Source organism: Sminthopsis crassicaudata, chromosome 2, assembly GCF_048593235.1.
Source record: "Sminthopsis crassicaudata isolate SCR6 chromosome 2, ASM4859323v1, whole genome shotgun sequence".
NCBI lineage: Eukaryota > Metazoa > Chordata > Mammalia > Dasyuromorphia > Dasyuridae > Sminthopsis > Sminthopsis crassicaudata.
In genome coordinates this window covers 259,029,576-259,040,711 of record NC_133618.1, presented here as the reverse complement: position 1 = coordinate 259,040,711, position 11,136 = coordinate 259,029,576, and the positions used below count along the sequence as shown (strand labels likewise).

The 11,136-nt window shown below is 35.4% G+C and overlaps 1 protein-coding gene across 1 annotated transcript; it reads right to left on the bottom strand.

Annotated features, from left to right (window-relative positions):
- Nucleotides 1-5,598: 5,598 nt before the first annotated feature.
- Nucleotides 5,599-10,821, bottom strand: LOC141553394 (epididymal-specific lipocalin-5-like). Its single transcript, XM_074285069.1, has 5 exons — nucleotides 10,693-10,821; nucleotides 9,912-9,982; nucleotides 6,556-6,660; nucleotides 5,878-5,979; nucleotides 5,599-5,759 (listed from the first exon to the last, which is right to left on the bottom strand). Exons 1-5 carry the CDS (start codon nucleotides 10,776-10,778, stop codon nucleotides 5,653-5,655), a joined length of 471 nt encoding a protein of 156 aa, XP_074141170.1. The 5' UTR covers nucleotides 10,779-10,821; the 3' UTR covers nucleotides 5,599-5,652.
- Between the last annotated feature and the right edge of the window lie 315 nt (nucleotides 10,822-11,136).

The window sequence follows — 11,136 nt, the reverse complement described above, 5'->3', positions numbered from 1 at the left end:
GAATAAGTTGGAGATCATCAATAAAGAGGTGTTATTATTAAAGGAGATTGAAAAAGTCTTCTCATTCAGTAATTTGGAGCTATATCCAAAGGGCTAAAAAAACTACACATATCCGTTGATCCAACAGTATCATTACTGAGTCTGTAACACAAAGAGATAATAAAAGAGAGAAAAGTACCCCCATGTACAAAATGTTTGTAGCAGCTCTTTTTGTGATGTCAAGGAATTGGAAAATTGAGTGGATGCTCATCTGACTGAATAATATGGTATATGAATGTAATGGAATATTATTCTTCCATAAGAAATGATGAGCAGGATGATTTCAGGAAAGCCTAAAAAGACTTATATGAACTTATGTTGAGTAACACAAACATAACCAGGAAAATATTGTACATAGTAACAAGAAGATTGTGTGATGATCAGCTATAACAGATTTAGCTCATGGCAGCAATGTGGTGATTCAAGACAATTCCAATAGTCTTGGGATGGAAAATGCCATTAACATCTAGACAGAGTACTATCCACATTAGAGTACTAATATGGATTAAAAAAAAAAAAAAAACAACCTTTTTTTTTTTTTTTTGCCTTTTTTGTTTTGTTGTGTTGTGTTTGTTTGCTTTTTTCTTTCTCATGGTTTTTTCCCTTTTGGTCTGATTTTTCTTGTACAACATAACAAATATGGAAATATGTTTAAAAGTATTGAATATGTATAATCTAATTCATATTATCTTGGGGTTAGAAGGTGGAGAGGGAAGGAGGGAAAATTTTGGAAAACAAAATCTTACAAAAATGAATGTTGAAAATTATCTTTATATATATTTGAAAAAATAAAATTCTATGGAGGGAAAAAAGGTGTGGCAATCAAAAGGTCAATAATTAGTCCCTGAAGAATAGGACTGATAATGGGATAGAATTTAACATTCTCTTCAAACCTATTCACACCCTTTCCAAGTGGGGAAGCTCATTGTGTTCTACTCTGCTTAGATGAAGGTTAGATTCTTTGTCTAAATTATCCAGGGCTAGGGGCAGTCTAGAAGCAAAAATGATATAACCAAAGTAATATCCATTAGTCCCTTTTTGGAATTGGTCCACCTTTCATTATAATATTCATTCTCTATCTGTCTGGAATAATCACTCCTCTAAGGGCATGTAAGTGTCAATAGGCAGCCATGATTCAACTTCATGAGAGTTAGTCAAATTATCAATCCTTTTATTAATTATTTACTAGTCATACTTAATAAAATGATACCCAGAAATTATGTTTATTAAACTTTTTATATATCACATGAGATATTTAACTTTGAGATTCATCCTTCAATGCACTGACTATTTACTGAGAGGAAATAAATCCCATCCTCATAGCTATATGGACCTTTTGGAATATTTTACGTCAAAGTGCTCTCTAGTTGGCCTTTGTGGGCATTTCCTAGCCTTCCATATAATTGGTCTGCTTTCCTTAATCATCATACTGGAGCTGATACATTCGTGTTGTGATGTCTTTAAATTTTTTTCTCTTACATTGTCCCCAAGATGGAATTTTGATTTGTTATTGATTGTTCAAAGGGAAAAAAATCATAAAATCAGAGATTTCCAACTAGCAGATATCTTAGAAATGACCAATTCACTCATTTTACAGGTGAAGAAACAGACAAGTGAAATAACCTAACCAGGTCCTAGTAAGGGATACTTCAAATCTAAGCAGGGATTAAAACCCAGGTATTCCTGACTGCAAATCCAGGCTTCTTGGAAAATCACAGCTTGGATTATCTAGATTCACTGCACCTGATTAGGATTTCCAGGATTCTCACTTCCTATCCTTCTTTGAAGTATGGCATGATTGGCAAAAATTCCACATACAAGCTAAGCCCAAGATATAGACTCGTAAATAAAAGAATGATCTAAGTAGTTATGACTTTCCCGTGTCCAAACAGAAGGCCAAATACGGTCATTTCCTCGGCTCACTAGTCCAGCATGGAAGGAAAACAGTATTTGATGCATTTGAGGACCCGTATTCCTCACATTGTCAATATAATAAACAAAAAAGCAAACAAACTTGAGGTGGAACCAAGATGACAAAGTAAAGGTAGGGTCTCATTTGAGCTCTCCCCTAAACCCCTCCAAATAAATAATAACTCTAAACAAAGTCTAGAGTGGCAAAATCCACAAAAAGATGGAGTAAAACAATTTTCCAACCCAAGACAACTTAGAAGGTTGGCAAGAAAGGTTTTTTGCACCAGAGTAAGAGTGGAAAAAAGTTCAGCTCAGGTCCCACCAGAGTAGACACCTCAGCAAACCAGGAATAGGCCTTGAGGCAACTGAATCAATAGCAGCAGTGGCAATTTCCAGACCTCTCAATCAAGAAATGGCAGAAGGCCAGCAGGAAAGGTCTAACATACCTAGGGTGAGACTGGAGTGCAGCCCTGAACAGCACAGCCCCAACCAATAAAGAGCAGGCCTTAGGAGCCACTGAATCAGCAGTGTCAGAAGTTTGACAATCTACTGGTCAAAGGAAGATTATAAATAGAAGTGCTGGTATCTTTCTAACATACCCATTAGACTGAGTCAAATTTATAAAAATTAAAGCCATTCCCTAATTGATACGTGATCAAAAGATATGAACTGTATTCAGAGAAAATAGTAAAAGCTATAGCTATATGAAAAATACTCCAATGCACTACTGATTCGAAAAATGCAAATTAAAACAATTCTGAGGTACTATCTCATATCTATTAGCTTTGCTGATAGGTCAGAAAAGGAAATTGATAAATGGTGGACAGACAATGTAGAGAGGAGGGAATGATTGCATTAATGCACTGTTGGTGGAGTTGTGAATTAATTCAATCATTCTGTACATAGATTTGGAACTATGCTCAAAGAGCTGCCAAAATGTGCATCTTTGATCCAGCAGTGTTACTACTGTGCTTACATCCCAAAGAGATATTAAAGGAGGGAAAAGGGACCCACATGTGCAAAAATGTTTGTGGCAGCCCTCTTTGCAGTGGCAAGGAACTGAATGGATGCCCATCAGTTGGAGAATGGTTGAATTAATTATGGTATATGAATGTTATGGAATACTATAGTTCTGTAAGAAATAACCAGCAAGAAGATTTCAGAGAGGGATGGAGAGACTTATATGAATTGATGCTAAGTGAAATAAGCAGAACCAGGAGATCATTGTACACAGCAAAAGCAAGATTATAAAAAGATCAATTCTGATGGGCGTAGCTGTTTTCAACAATGAGTTGCCAGTTCCAATGATCTTGTGATGAAGAGAGCCATCTACATCTGAACTGAGTGTGGATCACAACATAGCATTTCGATTTTTTGTTGTTGTTTGGTTGCATTTTGTTTTGTTTCTCATTTTTCCCTTTTTGATTTGATTTTTTCTTGTGCAGCAACATAATTGTATAAATAGGTATACGTATATTGGATTTAACATATATTTTAACATGTTTAACATATATTGGATTACTTGTCATCTAGGGAAGGGGGGAGGGAAAGAAGAGGGGAAATTTGGAACATAAAGTTTTGCAAGAGTGAATGTTGAAAAATTATTCATGCATACGTTTTGAAAATAAAAAACTCTATTAAAAAAAAAAAAAGGAGGATGAACAGGCTGATTCCAGAAAATCCTAGAAAGACTTACATAAAGTGAACAGAATCAGGAGAACACTATGTATAATATCAACAAGATTATGTGATGATCAATGGTGATAAACTTAGCTCTTCTCAGCAATTCAGTAATCCAAGACAATTCCAACAGACTCAGAATGAAAAATAGCATCCACATCCAGAGAGAGAATTATAAAGATGGAATGTGGATCAAAACATAGTATTTTCACCTTTTTGTTTTTTTCTTTCTTGTGGTTTTTGTTTCCTTTTGGGCTGATTTTTTTTGTACAACATGACAAACACGAAAATATGTTTAAAAGGATTGCACTTATATCAGATTGCTTGCTGTCTTGGGGAGGGGAAAAAAGAGGAAGGAAAGAGAAAAATTTGGAACACAAAGTTATACAAAGATGTGTTTAGAACATTACCTTTACATGTATTTAGAAAAATAAAAATAACTATTGAATTATTTTTATTTTTTTAAAAGGAAGTTTAAAAAATCCAAAAAAGAAAAGGATTTATACACAAAAATATAACAGCTCTTTTCTAGTGGCAAAGAAAACTGAGGGGACTCTCAAAAAATGGGGGATGGCTGAGCAAATTGTGGTGTGTGATTATGATAAAATACTATGATCAGGATGTTCTCAGAAAAACCTAACATGAATAGATGCAAAGTGACACATATTATGTACAGAGTAACAGCAATATTGTAAGATGATCAGCTGTGAATGATTGAGTTAATCTCAATAATACAACTATCCAAGGCAGCTCTAAAGGACTTAGGAAAAATGCTACCCATATCCAGAGAAAGAACTGATGGTGTCTGAATACTGATTGAAACATACTTTTTTTTTAAACTTTATTTTTCTTGAGATTTGGGGTTTTTTATTTTGTTTTGTTTTGTTTTTTGGTGTTGGGGTTTTGTTCTTGTTTTTGACTATGTTCTCTTTCACAATGTAACTATTATGGAAATGTTTTGCATGAACACACACATATAATCCATATCAAATTGCCTTATCTGTGAGGGGGACTGAGGAAGGAGAAAGGGAGAGAAAATGCAATTCAAACTTTTAAAACAAATGTTAAAAATTGTTTTCATATGTAACTGGAAGAAATTAAAATAGTAAATAAAATTTTCAATAAATAAATTTAACAAATTTAAAAGTTTATTTTAATACATGAAAAAGTTAATAAACAGAAAGCCCACTTACATCTAAAACTTTTTCCAGATAATAAACTTATCTCATGTTTCAGGGTACCAAATCAAGATTCCTGGAAGAATGCTGCACTTATCAGAGCAGCATGGTCAACACTCAGAGAGAAAAATTTGAAAAGGGGAATCTTAAAATAAGGGAAAAAACAGGAGAAGAATCAGAAGTGTCAACAAATGTAAAACTGCTTTACGAATGATGATTATTTTCATAGTTCTTAGGAGTGTTTTCGTTTGGGTATCTGCAACCAGAGAATAAAAAACTTGTATGAAAAAACAAAGAAACAACACTGGACTCAGATTCTACAACATATTTCCTGGGAGAGAGAGAGAGTCATTTTTTTAAGTCATGTCTGTTTTCATGATGACATTTGGGGTTTTTCTTGACAGAGATACTGGAATGGTTTGTTCATTTTACAGATAACTAAACTAAGGCAAAGAGATTTAAGTGGCTTTCCCAGGGTCATACGGCTAGTATCTAACTGGGTCCAAATTTGAACTCAGAAATTCCTGATTCCACGCCCAGTGCTCTATCCACTGAATTACCTAGCTACCCCCTATATGATGTCTAGGTAAAATCAAATCACAATAAATTAAGGAAAGATATTTGTGGGGGTTTATAATCTCTAAAATTTGAAAACCACTCAGCATTCCCTAGAATTCTGAATCTGGGGGCCTAGTTCACTGTCCTAAGAACTTCTCAAGATTTGCAGGATCATAACATTCATTTTCCCTCTATTCCCATAGCATCCTTTTAATAATTGTAGTTTGTTTGTTTGTTTTTAAGAGGCAAAATAATTCTCATTCCTTTAGATAATAAGCAGTTAAAACTATTTTCCTAGGACACAGAACTCATGGAATACAGAGGTCAGATCTCTTGTCCACTGGAATGGTAGTTCAGAGAAACTCACTTCTAGGAGCACCTTTGTACATTTTTCTGTGGAAGCAAAGAAAAATCAATTAGATCTGGAGGAAGTAAAGGGAGAAAAAGGTTAGGAAAGAATTTTAGGCTTCAATAAAATGAATTCTGTCTAGAAAAATGAGTCATGTTTTACCATCATTATCAAGCATATATATCTGATCTTCAGTATAATCTCTTTCAGCCCAGAATTCTTTGAATGTGTTTATATCATTTGGTCTAGCAAAAAAAGTGCGACCTGTGAACAAAACATAGAAGAAAGTTGGTTTTTGACTGGAATCAAGGCACCAAAGAAATGTTACAGAAATAATAATTGAAGTGCTTATTGGGTACATGAGGATAGGACAGATAGAAAAGCTCTGGGATCAGCGTCCTCCTGGGCCTGTAATATCACCTTAGAATACTTTCTAAGGAATAACTATCTGTAGGTCCATGGAATGAACAATGATCCTTCTGTCTATTTCATTACTTTGGCCCCATTTCCCTTTCTGATCCAGTAGGACCTAATAGGGCTCATTTCCCCTTTTTGTAGTAAAGAAAATGGTACAAAAGCAGTTTTGAGATCAGACAGGGCAAAGAAAAGAAAGTTAAGATCTGATCTACTAGTTGAAGGAACCTAACTGTACATGTGCCCGATCCTATCTCTTTATCCATGTCTCTGACTGAAATGGAGACAGCCAGATTAGAAGCATAATTATTACCCTGCTGTTCTTCTGAGCTGGATTACTCTCAACTCTCCCACCTCTACTGTGTGCTTCCTTCCCTTCAAGGCACTTTTCCCTCTGCCTCCCTAGTTCTGGGGCCCTGAACCTACTGTATAACTTTAAAACAATATGTTTCTCCTTATTCAAATGGAAAACAAATTCCAATATAGCATAATTCTCATAATCTGTGTCCAACACCTGGATTTCTCTAGAATCTGTAAGAGAAAACAAAAGGCATCATATTATTAACTGAAAATCCAGAATTAAAAATAGAATAATAGCTAAATTGAGGTAGCTATGTGGTGAAGTGGATAGAGTATTATATAGAATCAGAAAAATACATCTTTCTGAGTTCAAATGTGTCCTCAAACTCTTACTAGCTGAGTGACTCTGGGCAAGTCAATTAATCTTATTCGCCTCAGTTTAAATGTAAAATGACCTGGAAAAGGAAATGGCAAATCATTCTGATATCTTTGCCAAAAAAAAAAAAAAATGGGTAATGAAGAGTCAGGCATGACTGAAATGACTAAACAACAAGATAGTAAAAGATCATGTTTGAAAAGAGTAAGTTTCATTTCAACATCTTAGACCTTTCATCCCATTTTAAGTATGGATACAGTGAAAACATAAATATTCACCCTCAGAACAAGATTACCCTTCGCCTAAAGAAAGCATAAGGAACAGCTGCTAGAAGCTCTTCATCCTCTTGCTTTAGATATCCCAGAGAAGCAGTCTAAGGTTATCAAAATAATCCCACCCAGTTACCCAAGGAATAATTAAGAGATAGAAAAGTAAAGAAAATGATGGAAAGAGAGTGAGAGTATCTTTCAAAAATATTCAGTTGAAGGGCCTAAAGGTATGAATACATTATTCAAGTAAAAGGGGAAGTAAGGAACTATAGAATCATCATGGAGTCAACCCAAAGTGCTAAAAAGGGAATTTTCTGATCCCACCAAGAAACAGCTGTTCTCACAGACACTTGAAAAGATCCATTATGGGAATGAGAAAAAAGAGTGGAGCTATAGGATACAGATGCATAATATTAGAGGGTTTAAATGTGCCAGAACTATTCAAAAACCCAGTGGTGGGAAAACATATCAGGCACTCAGATGGTGTTTCCCAAAAGAGGACATAGTGAAGATAGAATGGTTTAGGATGACACTGTATTTCCCAAACACTCTTGGGGTCCCCCCCCAAAAATTGTAAAAACAAAAAGTCACAGAGGACTGAAACAACTGAACAACAAAATAAGCCAACAGGCATTATCAAATACCTATAATTTGGCAAGTATTGTACTAAGTATTGGGAATACAGGGACAAAAAGATATACTCTCTGCCCTCAAGGAGCCTATATTTTATTGGGAAAGCTAGATTGAATATATATATATTTTAAATCAATACAAAGTAATTTAATGAGGAAGGGCCCTGGCATGAAGATAAAGAAAGCTTTCATGTAGAATGTAGTGCTGGTGCTAGTATTCAGTACAACTGAAGGAGAAATAAAGTTCAGTAATGAGAGATGAAACAAGGAAACAAGATGAATAAAGTCAGTTTGGCTAACTTAGAATACAGAAAAGGTAGTAATCATTGTATAATGAGTCTATAAAAATGGATTGGAGAGAGAGAGACAGAGAAATGGCTGCAATATGTGACTAAGGAGAAGTAGGCCAAAGTTATGTTAGAATTTTCGAGCCAGTAATTGTACTATTTACAAAAAAAAAAAAAAAAAGGCTTCTGGGATAAGATTAAAACAGTTCACTCATCCCGGTGTTTCTGTTTCAGAAAGATTTACTTCAACCAGAGAGTATGATCAGTCCTTAAAATTAAAATAGACTTCCAACCATAGGTTTAGTGGCAGGTGAATTGAAAACCCAGGATAGAGAATAGAGGATAAGATACTTCAAAGAGAAGCAAATAATGAATTATGAATACAAGAGATAACTCTAATCTCAACCTAGGTTTCTTTATCTTTTAGGAAATCTGGTCTAAAAAAGTAGGGAGTGTCATAGAAATTGCCAGAAAACGTTAGCTGATAAATCTAGCTGAGGAGGAAGAAATCTCTCAAACTCTCATTGCTTTGGATAGCTCTCCAAAAGCTATATGTTGCAAAAGATGGGCTAACCTTCATTGAAACAGGAAATTCCATCACCCAGGAGTTCCAAGATACCAATCAAGTTTCTCACACAAAATGCTCAACCACCAGACTCCAGGCATTTTTCTCTGGCTGTGCTTCCAAGTTTGGAATGCTCTCTTATTCTCATTCCCTCACTTCCTGGGTTCCCTGGCTCTCTTCAATTCCCAGCTAAAATCTTAACTTATTATTCAGTTTTTTCAGTCCTGTTCCCCTCTTTGTGACTCCATTTGGGGTTTTCTTGGCAAAGATAGTGGAGTGGTTTGCCCTCTCATTTTCTAGCTGATTTTGCAAATGAGAAATTGAAACAGGGTAAAGTGACTTTCCCAGGCTCATACAGTCAGTAAGTGTCTGAGCTCAGATCTGAACTTAGGAAGAATTCTTGACTCTAGACCCAGCACACTATGCACTATATACACTTAGCTGCCCCACCAAAAAAAAAAAAAAAAAAAAAAAAAAAACCAACAACAACAACAAAAAAAAAACAACCTCATAATCTACTTTCCTATATTCTATCTTTCCTAATCTGCTTAATCCTAGTGCTTTTCCTCTGTTTATCATTTTCATTTTTATGTTGTAAATAACTTGCTTGAAAATAATTTTTGCATGTTTTTTCCATTAGACTATGAGCTCCTTGGGAAAAGGGACTGTCTTCTGCCTTTCTTTGATGTCCCAGCACTTAGCATAGTATTTGGTATATAGTAGATGATAAGTTCTCTTATTAATTGATTGAAACCCAAGTACACCACTTATGGCTTGCATATACATTTTGGCATGTCTTCTGTCTGTTGTACTGCAATTAATCAGTACATCATTGAAAGAAAATACGTATTTTTTAAAAATGTTTAATGTTGGTGATTTCTGTACTGTAATTGTTGTACTAATTACTATTGTATTGGGACCCATGAAAAAAATTTTGACATTAAAAAAGAATTCTTTATAAAACTAGGGAAAGAAGGAGCTTTTGAAGTCATCTTATCTAATCTGATTTTGCAGATAAGGAAACTGGAGCACAAAGGTGTAAAATATTTTGTCCAAAGTCACCCATATATATGTGTGTTAAAGGTAATATTTGTACCCAGGGTCTCTGGCTCCAGAACTATACCCAGTTCACTGTTCCATGGTTTTTCTATTTACAAATGTTGAGAAACACCAGCTAAATCACTGGATTTTAGAAATTAAAAAGTGGCTATACCTCAGCACATAAAATTATAGCATGTTAGATTCAAAAAGGATCTTCAAGATTATCTACTCAGTCCCCTCATTAAAAGAATTGCTACCCATCCAGGTGTGGTAGAACATAAAGGGATAGTCAAAAGTCCATGTGGAACTTACAAGGAATTCTGTATTTTCCTGGAATGCCCATTGGGATGGCTGAAAATTGTTCCAGTACACACTGACCATATCTAGAAAGGGAGCAAAAATTCCAAAAGAATATTACCTTATACCATGTCTATTAAAAACATTCACAATACCTCTCCCCTGGAGAAACCCAGAGTAAAGCTCCATCTCTAATGCATACATGATCAAAATCCCAAAGCACTCACTGTGATGTGGCAGTGTCCTTAGGACAGCTAACATAAGGTTTACATTAGAATCCAAAGACAAACTAGTCAAACTGAGGAAGAATAGCTTGGAGGGAGGAGAGGTGGGAAGCATAGCAGAGAAGCTACATAATTCCTAAAGGGAATTTAAGGAGTAAGCTATGAAGAAGGGAAAAAGCCTTCAGCAAAAACAAGCTAGAAATGAGTGTCCCCTGACCTTTCCCTATTTCCCAGAATGGTTTCTCTCCAATTCCTTCACTTCCCCTCCTGTTTATCCCCTGCCCAGGTTTCTTTCCCAACAGAGTTTCTCCAGCAGGGAGAATGAAGTCTGGACCTAAAATGGAAGTTCTTACACAATCCTTAACAGATTTCAGATAGAATACAATGGCTCTTCTCTGTAGAGTTTGATTTCTTAAACCTTAAAAAGAAGTACTACTCTCTTAACCTCACTCATACCCAGACCTTTTGAAATAAATGTCTATTTTCCAAAGGGGGAAAAAAAAACAATATGGGTTCAGAGTTAATAACCAATTGTATTATGGAGTTAACAGAGCCTCCAGTGTTGTACTTACTTGTCATATGTCATCATTGTAAATATTCCTTCACTTCTAAGACCCATAAGGATAACTCCAACTATCGTGGAAAACTTTGGCTTCATGAACACGTCAGAATTGGAGATAATCCCAACTTCATACCAAAGGCCTGTGAACTGAAAGACACAGACAACTCATGTAAGAGCAGCACTTTTCGCCAGGATACAAAGAGGGGAACTATGGTTCATGGATTTTATCCCAGATCAAATTCCATGAGCCCTGAGAGTCCTGCTCAAAAGAGGCAAAGATGAATTTTCCTAACTCTGCCCAGAATGACTAGAAAGGGTTACCTTGGAAGGAAGATGAATTAAAATGGAATGTTATGAAATATTTGGCAACGAACTGGAAATTGCAGGGATGCCCATCAACTAGGAAATGACTGAACAAGTTTTGATATGTGATTCTGATGGAATACTGCTATTC